The following is a 20,832-nucleotide window of genomic DNA, read 5'->3' as shown; positions in this document are numbered from 1 at the left end:
AAGCCAACATTCCATTTTCTCTTTTAAATTTTCAAAGAAGAATTTCCTAGAAATTATACTTCTTTTAGCCACACAAATCTCTAGATGCATCATTTCATTGGTATGTCTGATAGCAACATACCGTAAGAGTCATAGGGGTCGATGTTTGGGTTGGTTGTATTCCAGCCATGGATGAGGCCATCAGTTCCTCCACTGTAACACTGTTCACCGTTACTGCTCATTACCACACAAAGCACTGGTCCACTGGAATACAATCCACAAAAACCAGGTTGACTATTAACATTTTCACTAATTAAATGAAAAACAGTAACTTAATCTTCACACTTTGTTAAATAACAATTCACTTGCTGCAATAAAAATTATGGGCATTTCAGATCACATGCTATACCACCTCCCACAAAAACCCTTCACAATATTTAGTGATGTAATTACAGTCAGAACAACATGAACAGTGTCACACTTTTAAAGTGTAAGCTTTGTTAATCTGTTTAAATAGCTTTTCTCCATTTTTGAAAATCTAAGGCTCATGAAAACCATTCAGTAGATTTTGATTCACTGAAAACAGCTTCATTCTATAGATGCATATACTCAACAAAAAGGCAAGAGCTGCAATGATGAAAGAAAACCTGATCACATTTGAACCATATTTTTTTTAATGGTGGTTTACCTAGATCCAGATGTAAATAGTTATGTGGAAAGGAACAGAGCATATGCAGATATTTAAAATAAGTAAGGTGGGAAGTAAGAGTACCACATGAAATCACTAGCTGACATGCTGGAAACTACTGAAAAAAAATAGTGTCCGTTTAAAATCTTACTTTTCTCAAAATAAGACAAGACAACATTCTTAGCAAATACTCACTTATGAGCTCTGAATGTATATATTGGCTCTACATCAAGAGAAGCACTCCTAAATGAAGCACAGGAAGACATTAGTATGTATTTGACCTTATACAATGTTTTATGAAATATTTTACGAAAATGTGCCAAAATCGCTACGTTCTTAAAATCTAGCTCTTTTGAATGTCCTCCACATCTCCCTCTCCCAACATGATTTTCATGTTATTAGTAATTCTTCGTAGGCTTTCAAATTACAACATTTTTTTTCTTTTTTTTTTCCTGTTTAAAGACTTTCAAGGTAGTGGTAAGCTGTACATGAATCCTCCCACACCAGTCAAACCAGCGGGTACATCAAAGGCAGCAAAGAAGCAGAGTGTCGTCAGTATCGGAGGAAACATCATTAAGTGCTCCCAGTCCCTCCTAGAGGGAGGGAGCTTTTGACCCCTTGTTTTTACACCAAAGCTGTAGCAAAGTCTCAAAACCCTTAATTTAAACTTTACCAGCCAGGGGTTGCCTATTATGGACTGCAGGAAGGCCTCGTTTTGTCCTTTCTTCCTAAAATTTATGATATACTCTCTTACTACGTTAGCCTCGCAGAGGATTTACTCTCATTTCTGGAAGTCTCGAGCAACACAAAGGAGACAGTGTAAAAAGGCTCCTAATAATATGTCAGTCCACGTCAGAATTTGTATGTGTGTCTGTGCATGCATATTTGTGTTTACACACATGCAAGTGCGTATACACACACAAATTCAAACTTCATCAGACATGTGGTTGGGCTTTGTACACTGTCTCTTATGTGTTACACACATGCAAACACACTAACATGAAACAGGCCATGTCCAAATATTTTCATTAGTAAATTGACATGTCATGTTAGCTACAAGAAAAATATAAAAGTGATTTTTTTTCTCTTTGAGAACAAAAAAGCACTCATGAACTTGCATGGCTTTCTCCTGGCACTCTTTAGAAGTCTCTGCCCTTCTTTAACAGCAAGTTTGTGTACTCTTAAAGTCAAAGAACAATTCCCATTAACAGTAAGGAATGTTAGAAGACAACATATCTATGATGTTATTTCTATAAATAATGACTAAAAATGCTCTTAGGAAACAAAGAAAAATGAAGTCTTACTTTTTTGCTGGGGCTGTTTTTTGTAAATTCCACATTTTTAATGTATGGTCCTCTGAAGCTGTTATTAAGACTGGTTCAACTGGATGAAAAGCCAGACCTCTTATTCCATCAAAGTGACTTCTTAAAGTGAATTTGGGGTTCCAAGTCTTTCTCAATGCATCCTTATTGTTTGCTATCTATTAAAAAAAAAAAAAAAAAAGCCAAAACTGTAATTAATGTGGAAGGCATCAGGAGAGGACAAAATCAGAATTTGGCTTTAGTATTTTTCAGATACCAGATCACCTCATCCTTTTTTCATAACAACGTGTTCCTGAGCAACGGTCCATTTGTCATTGATTAGACAGTTCAAAATGAATATGAAAATGAAGATATTCCACAAAAACAGATAGCAAGTATACCTCCACAGTAATGTGTTTTGTACAAACCTGAAATACACTGCATAAGCTGGTAAACTGGTATGGAGCTGGTAAGCTCCATAACTTAAAAGCTGAAAATTAACTTTGAGTGATGACAACGTAAACCCCTGGTTTGGGATTTTAAGGTCAACCTATTCATATAGGTTCACGCTTTGATACTAGGCCTGACTCAATGAAGTTGAGTTTCATAAATATCTGAAATATCATTGACATGGGAGTCTCCTAAGAACTAAGGAAAATACCTAGCAGAGCACAAAGGAATACTGGCTAGCACATTCTCCTGAGGCAGTATAAGCTTTGCAATAATGCAATACAAGCAAGCCTCATCAGGAAGAAAAAAACAAAGGAAAAAAAAAGAAAAAAGAGCAAAAATGACTTGGATACACCTGAGGAATATAACTGGCATGTAATAAACTATCATACATACAGACACAATTATTTGGCAATTATAGCATGTTTAACAGATCTGAAAGAAAGCCCTTAACTGTTATTTCAGCATTGTTCCTCTGAATAAATACTGACATAAAATGCTGTACAGGCTTTTAGGACTTCAGTCATCACTACCATGGTTAGTTTTACTGTGCCATAACCATTGCAAATGGTCTATTAAAAACCATTAATACAAACAATTAATTCAAATATTGATGATTTTATTATATTGAAAGCTAGATAACTTCAAATACTTTAGTAATATTAACCGCAAAGAAGAGACAGCTGTTTTGAGCCACTTTGGGAATCTATACTTTATTTTGGTTATTTTTGCAAGGTACAAAGGGTTTAAAATCAGAACTAACTTCCCTTAAATTCTGTTACTTGCTCACTTCCCTTAGAGAGTTCTGTACGTTCAAACAACAAGAAAAAAGGCGTAACAACCAGCAGGCTCAGTCTCATCGTACTTCTTAGTAATTATCTGCTGTCTGCTCGGTTAGAGTTCAGTTTCGTTGTCAGTCTGCAGAGTTCTGTTGGCTCAGTGACAGATCACACAAATGCTGGGGCTGCTGCAAGGAAGGGGCAGGACTGTAAAGTTAGCAGCTCTGTCAGATTTTCTGGATGTTGACCAAGAATGTCTCAGCAAAAAGGGTACAACGTGTACAGAGTAATCATACATATCTGGAGCAGAATTCAGTTGCCTCGACACAGGCATCTAATGCCGATTTAGGTAACAGAGAACCCCACCTGACCATGCCAGAAGCAGAGCGCTTACGCCCGGTCTGTCAGACCCACACAGCTCTCTCAGACATCCTAACAGCACACACCAATTCTGACAAGACACTTTTCTCAATTTACTTCTCATTGATTCAAAAATTTATTTCTAAATACTTCCCAGATGGTTGATTTAATACTTCCCAGATGGCTGATATAAAGATTGGGAAACAGCCAGAGGTACCAGTCAACAGACCAGGAGCAGCGCTAGAACCAAAGGCAGATGCCCCACAGGCCAGCCCACACTATCATCACTTCTTTTCATCCAAGAGTCACCTAAGGGCCATGAAAAGTTGGCAAAAACAAAGCAGCCAGATTCCTTTTTCTATGTCTACTAAAATACCAGTGAGCTGTTCAGAGATTTGAATAAATAAATAAATAAATAAATAAAAACACCAGTATTTGCAGGGGTTTGCACACCAAAGCTGGCATCTGATCTGGTAGTACTAGTATTTGCCAGAAACAGCAATGCTCTCTGCAAGTATTTAACTTTATATTACATAAACAACTTTGAAAAATCCAGAAAATGCCATGATACGCTGTAACATTACAGATACTTTTGTTGACCAAAGCTGTAGGCAAACAAGCAAGAGCCTACCGCAAACCCCATATTAAAACTCCAAGTTATTAATTACTGTAAAATAATTTGTAATTTAGGTACTTATGTACTGTACTCACAACATAGTCTATGATAATTTTTAATGAAGTTCTTAATCTAACCAGAAAACTTAACAGAAAAGAGAACCAACTGAACTGCACACTTGAGACAAAACTGTGTAATGTTGTTACCATGGAAAAAGAACAGATAAATTTAAGACTGTATTGGCCAATAAGCTGAAAAATTTCACTTTGCTGGATATTCTAAGAACAGACATACAAAGGGCAAAAATTCTCTTTTAAGTAATAAATTAATAATCTACGTTAATTGAAACCGTTCTTTAAATTAAAGACAGCCCAAGCAACATTTTAAATATATGAACTGCGAAATGAAGTAGGCTAATATTCCTATTTTGTGGAAGAAAGTAACTCATATAAAAACTTAAGTGGGAAGAAAAAGCCTCAAAATAAGAAAGTGTCTGCAACTTTTAAGGGCACATAATTAAAGATTGAGTCACATGAAAAATTTTCAATGTCAATCTCAAGAAAATCAACACTTAAAAGAAATCCTCCTAAATACCTCATTCACATTTGACATCTGAAAAAAAGGTACCAAGTACTCCAGAGTACAGATTGTATTACTTCTAAGCTACACTTCCAGTGGAATTTGAACTGGAAAAAATGATTTTTTATTCTGCTTCCATAAAGATAACAGCAATGAGAGGAGTTTCTCAAATAAGAATTTTTAAAATTGTCAAGAGTAGAAAAGATGAGGAGTGAGGTGAGAATGACTAAGAATTCCTGATCACAGTGACTGGCTTAATAAAGCCATTAAATCAGTGAACAAACAGAAGTTAATACTCCCCATCCACAGAGGAAGAGATGGGGGGGGGGCAGGGGCCGCAAAGAAGTGCTACATTTCATAAATGAAAGCTGTTCCTTCAAGATGTGAAGGCAGGGACAAACGACACTAGACTCATCTAAACAATGAAGCTGATCAATGAAAGCAGAAAGATTTCATACAGATGGATTAGGTTTGTCATCATCTCTAAATTTAAAAATTTATCAGAGATTTCATGTGTAACTGGAAAAGAAGTGGAACTTGTACATCATCTTTTTGGAGACAGGGTTGGGCAAGATTAACATAAAAATTCACGCTGAGCACAAATTAGGAGATAAAACTAAGCTACTGAATTTAAAATCAGGGATGTTCAATTTCATTGCAATCCTAATGACTCACAAAAAGTCACACACATGCCTCTGCAATGTCATTCATAGACTACGTGTAAATGTTATCAGCTGTGTAATATATGCCTCTACAAGTACATACTACAGTGAAGCTTCTGAGTAAGGACCTGCATGTTATTTTAAGTCTTGGATCTGATTTGTGACAGTAAAATCCCAGACAGTCACTGCTTAGAAACAGTCAGGTTTGCTGAAGGACAACATTCCTCTCCAATACACAGTACTCAGTCATTTCTGAATTGCCTCAACTTTGACTGAGCTTGACAATGCAATGGCAAGACTCACCTGAAGTTGTCAAATCACAAAAGAATAAGTGATTAAAGTAATATCCAGAGTATCTTTTTGCAAGAAATCAAAAATAGACAGAAACTGCATATGGCTGCATATTGCTGCAAATAAGCAATTTTAAGAAACACTTTCCACAAAAAGCAAAATAGAAGGCAGCCATATAAATTAACTTAGGAGTGCTGTGCTACCCACACAACCATAGAAGTGCTAGCTACAAAGGCCTCCTACCTAAAGACCTCTGGCTCAGTCTCCCACTTGAAAGTCTCCACTAGACTATCACCAACACCAGATGAAGTCAGCCATAGTTTTCCCCAGTCAAGACTCAAATACCTTCAAGGACAGAAATTCCACAAGCTCTCTGGGCAACTTGCTTCAGTGCTACACCACTCTCCTATATAGTATCTTTTTCATAATGTCCAACCTAGCTTGGCCTCTCAAGCCACAATTTGTGACTGTTGCCCCTTGCTGTATCAGCTGATGCTATGAAGAAGTTTGGCTCCGTCATCTTTGTATAAGCACTTTGCCAATGCTTACAGACTGCTATTGCAGTACCTCTTGGCCTCTTCATCAGAGTGAAGAGGTCAAGTTCCCTCAACTTCTCCTGTTCTCCACAAAACTTCTCCTCTTGAAGTGGAAGGGCCCAAAACTGGATACAAGTATGGCCTCACCAGCCACAAGCAGAGAATACATCTATCTGCTGGTCATGCTATTCCTGATGTTGCATGTAACCCAACTCCATGATTGGGTGCAGTGCCCCTGTATCACTATCGCCAATTACAGTTACTTTCAGCTTTCAACTATTTGAATGAAACAGCACACAAAAGGACCGCAGGAGAAAGGCTTGAAGACAGCTTGAAGGCTGCTGCCTGCTGCATAGGGAGAAAACAGATATTTCCAAAAAAAAAAAAAAAAAAAACTTGTGATATCCTTTGCTGATATAATTTTAAACACAAGAAATTTTTCTGCTGAGTCTACATGGATGCAACTGCCATCTGCCTTCAACATGTAGAGACAGCAGGACCTTGAGTTACTATTAATAACCACTTACATCGTAAGTTAGTGAATCTGCCTCATTGGCTACTGTAAGGCCTGCAAGCTCTCCAAGACCCAGCTCATTTTCAAGGGCTTCATCTGCTCCCATAATGAAAGACTTTCCTGAAGAAGGAGGGAATGTTAAAGCTTCCACTGCAAGAAAAGAAACAAAAACATACAGAAAACCATAGGTTTATAAAATGTTTATTAACAAAAGCATATAATCTACTTTCAAAAGACAAAATCTCTCAAGTAGCTGGGGACAAGAAGATATAAAAGGATGCAGAAAAAAACCCAGACATTCTAAAGGTAAGCACCCCGCTTCCTAATCAATGGTGCCCTCTGAACATAATATTTGCACTTGCATGACTCAGGACAATAAGCACAATTAGCCACAGGAGGGAAGAGTATGTAATCACTCACACATGTATAATGCAAAAATAACACAAACTCAGGCTGTTCCCCAACTCCCCTGTAAAACACACAAGACTGAAGAAGCAGCAAAAAATGTATAAAAGAATAGCTAGTGGGAGCAACAGATAGATACAGAGTACATTCTTAAAAAAAAAGGGGGGGGGCTTTTTTCTTAATGCTGCACATATATGAATCCAAAAATATATCTACATTAAGATTTGTTTACATGCACTCCAAGCTAGCAATATGACTGAAAGCAGAGAATTCCTTGCTGCTTGCAAAATCAGTTTAACTACCCAATAGGTTAGTCAGCACTGAATTCCAGATTTTTACTAGCAGTATCCAAACTTACTAGTTCACAGTCACTATACAGCATGTCTATAGGAGCACTAGTCACTAATGTAAGTGTGCTTGATGGTAGATTCACTGGAGATGGAAGCACAGAAGACTAAGGGGAGTATAGTTCATATACTTGTACCATTTGATGCAAAGCTTTATGCGATATAACTGGAAAGAGCTGTGCCATTACCAGCTTTCTACTACAGCTCTCCAAGACTACAGTCATATATCACAAAAGATGAGCTGAACATACAAAAATGTAATCTCTGGGCATGGCAGACCCTACTCAGTTTTATGTGCTTTGTATCTCAAGTTACAAGAGTCTTTCAACAAATCACAATCTATCTTTTCCTTTTAGTTGCACTGCAAACACAAGCCTTTGTAAATACCGTTGCTGCCAGGGAGAGAGGAAAGGGAACATCAGCTCATCCTCAAAATGTTATTTAGTTTAATGGCATAATCACTAAGTTTAAACACAACAAACTATGGCTTACAAGGAATAGCCTGATCTATTCAAGCTTCTTCCTCCTTTGTCTCAGTGCTTTGGATTCAGTTGTTGCTCACTTTCTCTCTAGTCCATCCAGCATATAGTAAGATAATCTTCATGGTCTTTCCATTCCACGAACACACCTCTCTAAAATGCCCTGTTTGCTTTCTGTTATCTTTCACAAACAAGTAAAAGGTTTTCATGACACCCCTCAATGCTCTGCTGTTTAATTAGTTCTCAAGTTATTAATTGCAAACATCTCTTCACACTCTGATGAGTACAAACCACTGTTCTCTCTCTTGCATTTGTGCTGTAAGACTCCATTCAACACAACATACATAGGACTGTTGTTAGCGCTACCAGAGAATTCATGTATTCTGATGAATTTAACGCCAAATTTGAAATGCTACTAGGATAACAAGATTCGGATGCCAAAAATATCAGAGGGTCTCAGATTTATAAAGGATTACGCAACTAACAGCTTGTAATACTGAACTCGGACTAATAAAAATTAACTGTCCTCTTTTGTTTTTCTGCAATTCCACCTGAGTCTCTGAATTAAAAACACATACATGAAAAGACATGAAAATAAAGTTCTGCTCTTATGGTTCCTAGCACATGTAAGAAAAGTTGGAAAGCAAACATCCAACACAAAAATTCCTTCACTTTCCAAAGTGTTGCTAAGTTACTCCACCCTTTCATATAAAAAAAAAAAAAAAAAAAAAAAAAATCACCAAGCATGTAGGAAGTAGAACAACCGAGATCTTTAGTAACTATGCCACATGCCAGGGTTTTTTTTGTACATCTTAATTATAATTTGGCCACCCTACTTTTTCACACTCACTGAAAGACTGCTAAGTCACCACTGTATTTGTTCATTCTTCTAATGATATATTTACTATTTAAATAAAGAATGCAGGATATGGTCTTTTACAAATTAATATATCCTAATATATTTATTTTATTTTGCTGCATATTAAGACAATTCAAATGTTGAATCAGATACATGAATTAACAACTTACAGAGGTAATATGGATGAAGGTAAGGGATCACATGCCACATTTGAGACAAAATACTGTAAAGATGGATAGCTTTCCATAGCTGGACTTAGCTACTATGAGAATTTTTGGAACAGATTATGGGAATTAATGTATCAGTAAATTGTATATATTCTTCTGAAAGATCCTTGATAAAGTCTCCATGTGCATTTACAAGCTATGCCCACCCGCCTGCATGTTTACTTGAAAAGCTTCTTTATCTTTCTACTTTAACATACTATAATATATATATACACACACACACCCCTATTCCTATATACACATACACACACACATATAAATGTATGTAAACATAAATTGTATTATGGGCATGGAAAGGAAAACAGATGCTCTAATGTCTTGAGAAATTATGCTCTACACCCGACTCTGGCAGACCTGAATATGAACACGGCAAATAACTTCAGATCTCCGTATTACAGAGCCACCAAGTAGTAAGTAGGTCCTTCTCCTCTGTGTTCAAAGACATTCAGTCAAAGCTTTACCTAGGCATCTTTACTTTCCCAGTAATGACTGGAAGGGAGTTACGGGAATGCCATTTATCCCACTTAGATAGAACAGGTAACACTGAATAAGTATTTGTAAAGTACCATAGAAGTCTTAGACAGAGGATAATCTTTAAGCAGCTGTAGCTACAAACATCTACACTTTAAAAGGGTGTATATACATTTTAAATACTTGCCTTCATCTGTCCTGTTTATCTCATGTTCAATGAGCCTTGAGCTACTTGGCCTGGAAGAAGGTGCAACAGATGGCTGTAATGAAGGCAGATCATCAACATCTCTCAAGTTTGCAAGCATATCTTGCAGCTTTGACCTGTTGGGCCCTAACCAGAAAAACAAAAAGTAAAATGGTTTATGCATAATTCATAACAATGCTACTTATCACAACAAATATGCTACAGCAGCACATGCAACTATGGATCCTACCTTGTATTATAGTATCACCACAGAAAAACTAATGAGCTCCTACTTTAGGCAGTAACTAATCATCCAGCATGAAATGAGTTTCTTGAAAAGAAAGTGATGGAAGCAACTGAGAATTGTGAATGTACAATTTTCCCCACATTTATAATCTCATTCCACTATTTGCATGAAAAGCTGCCTGAAATGCCTCGAATTGAGTCACAGCACCAAAATGATTATTAAAATATTTACTCTTCCAAAGCAAGCACAAACATTTGTGAATATTTCAAAATTTGTGTATCAGATACTTTGTGAAGTATATTCTTATGACAATATGATAAATTTATTTGTGCAGTAGTGTAGTACTGTGGAACTACATAATCTAAAAAAATTATGGCAGTTATATCATACTATAAATGCAACTGGGTTCACTGGCCTATTTCCTGAAGCTACGTATGGTGAAGACCCATGCCCTTGACACTTACCTGTACTTTGCTCCATCATTTTCCCACATCCCTGTTTTGACTGTTTTATATAGGATTGAGGCTGAAACATATCTTCGGTAGTTTTTCCTGTTGTAAGTTTAATTAAGAATGGGAAAATGTCTTACCCATAGTCCATTATGTTTTTTTCCTAGACCAGTAAATAATACAGCTATTTTTAAGCAGCTCTAAGACAGAAGTGTACTCTAACATATGTATGCTCTTATTAAACTACTTCACAGGAGTGTTTACTACAGCCTTGCAAAATCGTAAGTTTACTAATGCAGCTGCAAACTCTGCTTTGCTCACCCTAACCATAATGATGATTAATCAACTAAATTTAACTTGTCTGTCAGAAAATATTACTTGATTCAGGAAAACAGTAAGATTTTGCAAGATTGTTTTACTACAATATCTGCTTTATATAAAACACAGTATTTTACTTAGAAGCAGTTCACTGTCTAAATACCATTTATGATCATACTAAAAAATTATAAAAACATACTTTGTACAATTTAATGTCACAATATTTAGTCCCTTCTTTTTCCCCAGACTTCCTCACACTCTTCTTCACTATGTGCAATATCACGAATAGGTGATTTTAGGTTGTGATTCATCCTGATTTTTCTGCACTGATGCCCTTCCAACGATGGTTTGTCCATGGAAAGATGCTTAATTTCCATACTGTGGTAAACCATTTGATGTCCCAAGATCAAACCTCCATCCAAAAATGTACTGTAAGTGTGCTGAGCAGTTATTTATCTTCATGAAAGAACAGTGGATGTCCAATGTTGCCTTACATCAGGTATTTTCCTCATAAATATTTGATAAAAGTTCCAATAATACCTAGGTCTATATTAACAATTAAATATCAACTTCATTATCAAAGACAAAGTGTACTCAATAGCTCTTCAAGAGAATCATTTCAATAACTTGATTAAAGTATTTCTACTAAGTTAACTCTACATCTATTCACCCTGGCACAACATAGCATATCCGCATACTTTAAAAATCACAGACAAGAAGTTATAAAAGTAATCTGCATTGAAGTCATATAATGGTATGCCTTCTATCTTAACTATAAAAAGATTTTGAATTGATTTTGTGAAACATTAACACTCTTGTCGACCAGCTCAACTTCTTGCCAGACTTGCAACATCTTCAAGTAATTTAAAGGATTCCAAACACGACAAAGATATTACTGTTATCACTTGATGAATTTAATTAAGATATGTGATGATTTACTTTTTAAAAAATGGAGGTTTAGTTTGTATAATTGATAGTGTAATTTCAGCAACTTAATTTCAACTGCTGAGCAGTAAGTTATCATATTTAGCATCAATTAAATATAAAGAGTAACAAAGTAAGTCAGCCTCAAACAATGTGAGAAGCTGACATCTTAGCATTGGTCTGCATGTCTCTTTTTAAGTGAGAATCTCCTTCATGTTAATAAGCATCTTCCCAAAAAGGGAGAAATATCCCTCAAATTTCTTACTGAGCTATGTGCAGTATTTTTAAATTACATCATTCACACATGAATTCTCAGCATGGCTAAATGTTTGAAATATAGTTGTGAATACAGTGTTTCATTTTAAACACTGAGTTCAAGAAGGTTTTAAGGCTTACTTAATCAAAAACATTGTTCTTATAAAATGGATTTGTGTTTCAAGAAACAAAAACTGTAATACAGGGCTAGAAACTGTATTTCAGATACTGATCACAGCTGCTTGTTTGGATAAAATACCCAGCATTTTTAAAGATTAGTCCCACACAAAAAAGTTGATAAATAAATCCTGTGATTTGCAAATAAACTGATGATCAGAGTTGCTTCCTATTTCGAGCCCTGCATAAGGAATTATGATGACAGCATGACTTCCATGTTGTGAATGTTAAGTATAAACAGGGGTAGAAATTAACCTGTTTTCTCCCTCTGTCATCTAAACGATACTCAAGACAGTTTGAGTTGTTCTTTTATTTACACACCAGATTTCAAACTGCCTCCTGTGAAACTGGCATTTTTCTAAGATAGAGTTCTGAAATTCTCTAAATTAAAATGTGAAATAGATGTATTGAACCAATGCATTTTACATAATAGAAGCACAATCCATGTTCAAAGCAATCATTTTGAATTAATCCAATATCTGGTTAGAGGAAGTTGTATCTTATCCACTATTTATCAGGTAACTTGATTGACTATCATTAATTTCAACCCCTGAAAACTGGTGAACAGGAAAGCAGTCAGGAGCAGCAAAGTAAAAGAGTAAGTAATTTTAGGAAAACATTGAAAGAGAGATAGAATTAAGGGTGTGAAAGACGTGGGATTTATGATTTTAAGGTGCAATGTTTTCCACTTACTCTTCACCCCCTTTTTCCCCTTGCGCTCCTTTTTGTATTGTTCCTTGAGTTTGGTTATTACTCCCTGGTCCACATTCCAGGCTTCAGGCATGAGACACTGGTCTTCCTTTTCTAAACAAAGTGAAACAAATGAAACATCCTTTTTCAATAATGTCACCATGTGATCTCCACTGAAGGAGGTAACAGCTGCTGTCAATGGCATTTGTCTTTTATTTTAAGCAGATAGAAATAGCACGAAGCTTGTGAAAGCTGTAAAACTGCTACTTGTATTCCACTTTCATTTGCTTTGAATTTTCTTAGAAAGAAATTTTCAGATGAAATTTCTTACATCTAGTCTCTATAGCCAAATACATATCAGTTCATAAATTTAAGCAACATTTATTTTACAATAAATCAGGAAATATTTTTCAGCATATTCTTTCCTTCAGAAAATGAATTACATCTACAGGCAGCAGTTATGTTACCGGTCAACATAACTTTACAATATGGATGCTGTGTTACTACATTTGAAATTTTAATTTCATTGTCTTTGTGCTACATTTTACAAACGTACTACAGCCTTGCAAAATGACGCTTTGTGCGTCATTTTACAAAGCAGCAGTATATTTAATAATTTCTGAAAATAGTACACATTTCACCAAACTTTGAATAAAATCTTAAAGTATTACAGCCACGAAATTTCACAAAAGGGGGAAAAGTCTGAGTTATTAGTCTTTGAAAAAATACACAAACTCAACAACGTGCCTAATGACATGGACAGAAGATCTAGATTAAAAAATAAAAGATTTTTTTTTTAAAATCTCTCTCTCAATTTGCTTCCCCTACAGCATGATACAAACAAGAAGTTTTCTTCCAAGAGTATGGTATTCAGTGATTTTTTGAACAAAGGGTGCTACTGAAATTCAAACTTCCAATGCTTTTTCTCTGTATATGGAAAGACTGTTCTGCAGTCTCAGACTGTAGCTTAGAAAAATAATTTACATCTGAAAAGTGGGAGATAATACTTTTTTTGCATATATTTATTTTCATGACCATTACAGCTATGCATTTTTTAAAATGCATTATCTTTTTGCTTTATTTTCCTGTTTAAGATCTCAACCTTATACTTACTATTTAGATATTAATTCTTCATGCTTTAGATAAAGTTTGTTTTGCACATTAAACTATTCCAGCTGTTCTAAAATATAAACAATAATAAACTTATCTTCAGAATAATATGCAGTAAGGATATTAAAAATTCTGCAGAGGAAGCACACCACTACCAGTCATAAACTGACAGAATCATCACATTTGGATTGCAGATATAAAAACAGAGATGGGTTATTCTGGGGGCTGACTGGTCAGACAGCAGCTTTGCAGAAAAATAATTAACGGTCCTATCCAACAACAAACTGAACAGGAGTCAGCAGCGTGCCCTTGCAGTAAAGGCAACCAGCCACATGCTGAGCTGTATTAACAAGCGTGTAGCCAGCAGGGTGACCAGAGTCATCATTCCTCTCTATTTAGCACTTGTAAGACCGCATCTGCAGTATTGTATCCAGTATAACATTTCTTATATAGGGGAGCCTTATATGTGTAACAGAGAGTATTGACCTACTGTAGCAAGTCCAGTGGCAGGCCACTAAGATGGTTAAGAAGGCTGGAGCAGATGATGTACAAGGAGAAGCTGAGAACTGTGTTCAGCCTTAAGATACAATGGCAAAAAAGGGATCTCATTGCTGCCTGCAACTACCTAATTGGTAGCTGCAATTTGGGGGGGGGGGAGGAGGGGGGGGTGGAGGGAGAGCCAGATTCTGCTCAGACATGCACCACAGAAATATAGAAGGCAACACACAAGTTGCACTGGAAGAGGGCCCCAAGAGTTTGCGGGTTCTCCATTCTTGGAGCTATTCAAAACTCGAACAAAGCCCAGAGCACCTGCTGTAAATGGACCTGCTTGTGCAGGAAACTGGACTGAATAAAGATCCCTTTGAACCTTGCAGTGATAGTTTATGATCCTATACTCAGGAATGACAAATTAATTCAAGACTCAAAGTCTTCAAGCATTTTTAGAGACGTATTAATAAACTGAAGAGAAACTCCTGAAAAGTCTGTGGACTAAGTCATGTCCTCTTAATCTATGTCTAATTAAGTACCACTAATGATCAAAAACTGTGTGACAAGGAATTCAAAAGGGTAATGTTTGTGAGGAAAAAACAATTGCTTCAGTGACCAGGTTAGAAGTTTTGATCATGTTTTTCCTCCTCAGCTAGATAAAATTTTTTGCTTTCTTCAACAAAAAATTCGGATGGATTTATAATAGGTAGCACTGTTGTCAGGAAACTACTCCAGAACTTCATTTTCTGTAGAATATCCCAGGATACTTTCTGCATATCCCACAGGTTCTATTCAATTTCACAAAGTGGCTCCTGAACTCCTGTAAAAAGGCTTTATGGTTAAAAATCAACTGGACACTTTGAAGGCTCTTTAGAGTTAAATGAGTGCCACAGATTACTATGATCAATCAATATTCCTTAGAATCAAAAATGAAGCAAAGACTTCCTCTGTTTGTTTTTATCTTCAATAACTAATATTGCTCTCTCCTATGCTACATGTAAGAGTTTCTTTTAAATGAAATTGATGCAAGTGATTCATAACAGCAGTTCCTTGGAGAAGGTTATTTTCATAGACCACTACCATTAAAGACATAGGTTGTAAAATAGAAGTAATTTAAAAACATAAATTGTTATAACTCAGAAAGAGGTCTTAACATTTCTTGAAACAAAACTATTAATTTCCATGACAGTACCTTTTCAATGTTAGATTTTTGCTGATCTGTACTCAGCTGTCATCAATGAAAGTAAAAACAGATTAGATGTGTGAATTTATGTAAGAACAAAAAAGCTCCTGTTGACATACTAACATTTCAGTAATACAAGCAACAGCTGCACTTACCAAGAGTAAGTTGATAAAATTTTAAGAGAAGAAATACTAGAAAAACTTAGTTTCAGTAAACTAGATTCTAGAACCAGATTCCAGTAAACCAGTTTTTTACTGAAGAATAACATCCTTAAATGTATTTGGGGAACAGACTACTGACTCCTAAAGATATTGAAATGTTATCCTCCCAAATAGAGAGGCTACACCACTCTGAGCAATAATTGGAGTCCAACCATGAGCTGGTAATTTCAGTGAAATACAGAATCTCAGAGCTGTTAATCCACCTGAGAGCCACAGCTACCCTGACAATCCCCCATTCATCTTCCACAGCCCCATCTGGGCCCCCTTACATGTAACACTTTCCAGAGAAGCTTAAGGAAGAAGCAACTTCCCACCAAAAGATTTAATCACAGTTTTCTTCCTTCTTCCCTTCCCTATACAGGGGGCTTATGAAGAAAAGTTATGCCAAGGTAAAGTGGATCCTGGCAACCTGGAATGCAGGATATTAAGGACACAGAAATTTCCCAAACTGTTCTCTCTTTTTGACTAGAGGGCTTAAAAATATATACATTTGCTATCTTACAAAAGAAAATCCAAGTAACCCAATAGATCATATTGCCAAAACTGCTAACATATGAATAGAGTACAACTAATTCAGTCTTTATGACTCATATTACTCTCTGTATCAAAGTGGGAGGAAGCAGAAGGACAAATTATCTTTCATGCTCGTAATTACAAAACATAGCTTTAGAGTCCTTCATTAGCACTGATCATTGAAAAACACACTGAAATTCTACTCAATAAATTCAATTCTATCTGCCTCTTTAGAATAAGAGGCAAAAAAGGCAAGATGACTAGAAGCATAAACCTCACAATTTTGGCATAAAAATAGTATACAGGAAAACTAGGATGTTACACCAAGAGGATTTCAGTCTGCCAATGAAGGATTTGCTGTAGAGATACTCAAAAGGTGCTGCCATTTTGACAAAGATCACAATCAGTCAACTCTGTGCTTAGCACATTTTTTTTTCCCTCCTGGAACAATCCATTACACTGCCTTACCCCAGTCTGTTCCATCTCCTGAACTTCTTGATTCTCCATCACCTTCATCTGAGGTAACCAAAAAGTCAAACTCTTTCAAAGCTTCTTCCGTATCTCTGTCTTCGCTGCTGTCAGACAGTACTCTCTTCCTCACAATCTGAAAGGTCAGCAAGAGAGGGAAAAAGTTCAATGAAACTAAAAGCACATCTTTGTACCTAGCAGTGTTATCTCCTCTCTTGCACAAAATTCTAACACAAAGTTGAGGAAGCAGAAAAGCATATATTAATAAGCAAATCTAGAATATGCATACAGATTTTGTTCAAATTTAAAGTCAAAATGAAATGATCCGTAGATTTTTCTCCTGTAACAGAATCATAGAATAACTTAGGTTGGCAGGTAGCTCTGGAGAGCATCTGGTGCAACCCCACTGCTCAAGCAGGCTCTCCTAAAGCCAGGTTGCGCAAGACAGTGCTAGTCAGGCTTTGATTATCTCCAAGGATGGAGATGCCAGAGCCTTTCTGGGCAACCTGTTCCAGTGTTTAACTACCTTCATAGTGGTATCTTTCCTTTGCTCAGCTAGAATTTCCTGTTCAACTAGAATTCCTGTAGAATTTTCAGTTTGTGCCCATTGCCTCTCATCATGTTACCATCAAGAACCACCAACACTCAATCTCAATAGGGTATATCCACACTGACACAGACCATTAATCATTTAATCCAAAAAAAAAAATACAAACTCTCTTTTAATAGATAAAAAAATGTATAGAGAACGTTTCTGAATGACTTGAGCAAAGCAAAATAGGCTCCAGTTCTCTGAGAACAGCCTTTTAAATTCTTTTACTCTGAAATTATTCCACTTACAGACCAAGACGGCACGAGACCATGGGGGTGGCGGGGTAGGGGAAAAGCAACGTTGCCAAGTGCTGATTTGCTCAGTTTTGGCAAAAATCATTCCATTCTGAATAATTCCTCAGATATTACTGTTATTTAAATATGCTGCTTCCATGCTTAAACTGCATATTCCTTACTAATTCAAAAGCTAACTTGGTAGTTGATTAAAAAATAAATATTTTAATGAAGGACTAATAGCATACTTAATTTGCTTTTCCCCAGTGATCAAAAGGAACTGTCTGCCTTATGGTTATTTAACTAACACATGAAGTGATGCCGCTGAAATCTGTGGTAAAAATTTTACACTTCTAGGAAAGAAAAAAAAGTAACAGTCACCACCACATTTTGACTTGGAATCTTGGTAAGTCCCACAAGAGTTCAATATATGGACAATATCCCACAGTTCATGAGGAGAAATGGCTGTTTCCTCTAAATACAGAGACCCAATTTCAAGACCTGAAAAAATACTAAAAATTAAACTTGATTGCTGTGTCTGGCATATTGAATATATAGATGCTTTTACAGAAAGTCTAAGACATTCGTTCACAGTCCATGTATGGTGGGAACAAGTTTACAAAAGATCGTCTTTAAAAACTCTAAAATTGATCATCATTTATCTTTCATCATAACTCAGATACCAGCTTCAATTAAGATACATAACTCATTGAATAAATAATAATTTTGAAAAGAAGAGAATAAAATCACATACTGAGAGTATGCAACTAATAATAATTTTATCTGGTTATATGACCACGTTATTTTGCAAATCATATGTCATGGGGGAGTATTAGCCATTTGACTGAACAAATAAAAAAGTTGATTATTTATATGTTAGAATTTTTCTTGTTATGCTTCCTTTCACAAGCTACCTAAAGCGTAATCTGGTATTTCAGTTCTGGGCTCTGCAAGCAGAAATTTCTACAAGTCATCTTAAATATTCAGTTATATTTATATAAATATTCAAGAAATAATACATTTTGATATGAAGCATTACAAACAATACCCCCGAAGTAAGCTGAAAATTGTATAAATTAATAATTATTAAAAAAATATGGTAATATAAAAAAACTGGTAACTTAAAAGTTGTATATGATGCCTATCAAAAATACTAAGCAATATGGAAGAGCAGAAGGACAATTAAAAATGTTTTTTAATCTGTCATTGCAAACTTAAAAATGCAATATAGGTAAACGAGCTTAATTTGTATGCACAAACTCAGAAATGCATGTAAATCTGTTCTTATGCACACATGCTTGGACAGATCACCATAAAGATGCATTAAGGATGCGCACCTGTACAAACACAGTAACATACTTTACAAACAGGCATCTTATTAATCTCACACTTTTCCTGTTCTTCGCAACATTCTCAATTATTTTTTCCACTCACTGTTGAGGTATCAATGATTGTTTTCTCTCTTCCTTCAATATCTTCTTCATCTTCTTCATCACTGAAGTCTGCAGCTGCATTTTCAAGAAATTTGAAGGTCTCTAGCAGAGAGGCAGAGTCAGTCAGTTCTGGTTTCCTAAACAAGAACAACCACCACCACCACGAGTTAAAATGAAATCAGAATGAAGTCACTTTTGCATTTACCAATCTGTTCTGTTTTATAACGTCCAACAACATAGGAGATTAAAATAAGCATACAGGTAAAAATGGATTATGACAGGTAACAATGTTTGCGGATTTGGGGGTGGCAGGGGGATGGACAACATTATCTATAAATTACCTTATTACAACCAACAGTTTATCTTAATCCAGCTGCAATTCCCAGTATAGGCACTTCAAATTTTGATGCATTTTAAAGCACTAACCATCTGATATTCGTCCAAAAGCAGTATCAATATTGATACATCATCACTGAAAGCTACAGCAGCAAGGACATCAGCTACAGTTACTAGCTGGCCTCCCACGTTGTGTGTCAGGGTATAGCAAAGTTTTGCTGCTGCTACCTGTGATATTCCCCATCCTGCTGGGAAACATTGGACTTTACGCCTGTCACTCATTAACTTCTGAGACATGTAAAATTTGCCTCTATAAAACAATATAATGGAAATATTTCATAAGTGACTAAATAACATTTAAGGAGATGTTAACATTAAACAAATACAGTGAGGGAAGGGAGGTTGGGTAAAGTTATGATTGTCAGCACTGGCAGTAATTCAGTCAGTGTCTCCAGGACAGGAGCCAGAAGGGTTGTCTCATTAACAACTGAAGAGGAAGAACCCAAGAAGTAAGATTGTAACCATTATTAAAAAAAACACTGGTGAATGTACAATTAAAGCAATCCTACAATCAACAACAGGTATTATGCTTTCTGTAAGACACACCTCTTCACCAATCCCTCAAAGCTTTAATTGAGCTTTTATTGTACTAAGGACTTTAGGGAAACCTTGTATATTCTTTATATGTACAACAGCTAAAAAAAAAAAGAGAGAGAGAGAGAGAGAGAGAGAGAGAGAACAGACTTTACAGTTTTCTTACCTTTAACCAGCAGTCTGTTTTTCACAGTTCATCACTAAATGCACGTCATCTTGATTTTCACAACCACTGAAACCACAGAAGTCTCTCTCTTTTCAGAACTGTAGTTCTAACTTGTTTTGCACAGTCATCCTTATTTGGTAATTACCAAGTGCCTTTCTACTGCTCCATTTCCCTTCAGCTATGACCCACTCCAGAAAGGTTTGCTCAGCTGCCAAGAGCACACAGTAACAGACGGCCTTTTTAACTCCCTACAGTGTAAATACCTGATTATCTGTCCCTTGCCCACTGATTGCAGCGTTCCTTCGTAATATTTTTCAAAGGCTTATTACAGGAAAGACTCAAGGGCAAAAGCTGCGGTGCACAATCAGGTGTGATATCCATAACACTCCCTTCTTTACAAAGTCTCTGCTCAGTTAGCTCCATATATACATGACAACATGTAGCAGGAGCAGCTTCTTCATAGCTCTGGTATGTCTGTATCTTTTTCAGACAAGCTGTCCTCCTAGCCTTTCTGCATTCATCTATTCATGGGAAAAAATTCCTAGGAGGATTTAATTTTCCATTTGAAATTACAGATACACAGCAGTTCTGTGCCATCAACATAACACAACATGATGTACTGTATCTTTTCATGGTCACTGGTTTTACTGAGATTCTTCCTTTCACTTTCCTGTATCTTACCTCAGATGAGAATAATCTCAAACATA

At 36.1% G+C, this 20,832-nt stretch overlaps 1 protein-coding gene across 5 annotated transcripts in view; it reads right to left on the bottom strand.

Moving 5' to 3' along the window:
• The window catches only part of STRN (striatin), a 69,653-nt gene that overhangs the window by 14,601 nt on the left and 34,220 nt on the right, over nucleotides 1-20,832 (bottom strand). For 3 of the 5 annotated variants that reach the window (XM_062572081.1, XM_062572085.1, XM_062572083.1), the window contains exons 6-14: nucleotides 19,031-19,166; nucleotides 16,772-16,907; nucleotides 12,791-12,901; nucleotides 10,439-10,525; nucleotides 9,731-9,874; nucleotides 6,769-6,905; nucleotides 1,972-2,147; nucleotides 863-910; nucleotides 122-243 (exon numbers count right to left, since the gene is read on the bottom strand). In XM_062572081.1, coding sequence (XP_062428065.1) covers nucleotides 122-243; nucleotides 863-910; nucleotides 1,972-2,147; nucleotides 6,769-6,905; nucleotides 9,731-9,874; nucleotides 10,439-10,525; nucleotides 12,791-12,901; nucleotides 16,772-16,907; nucleotides 19,031-19,166 — 1,097 coding nt within the window. The remainder of the gene's footprint in view (nucleotides 1-121; nucleotides 244-862; nucleotides 911-1,971; nucleotides 2,148-6,768; nucleotides 6,906-9,730; nucleotides 9,875-10,438; nucleotides 10,526-12,790; nucleotides 12,902-16,771; nucleotides 16,908-19,030; nucleotides 19,167-20,832) is intronic. The other 2 variants (XM_062572082.1, XM_062572084.1) reach the window with 2 other exon arrangements.

Source organism: Rhea pennata, chromosome 3 (assembly GCF_028389875.1).
Source record: "Rhea pennata isolate bPtePen1 chromosome 3, bPtePen1.pri, whole genome shotgun sequence".
NCBI classification, from domain to species: domain Eukaryota; kingdom Metazoa; phylum Chordata; class Aves; order Rheiformes; family Rheidae; genus Rhea; species Rhea pennata.
This window is presented reverse-complemented; position numbering and strand designations above follow the sequence as displayed.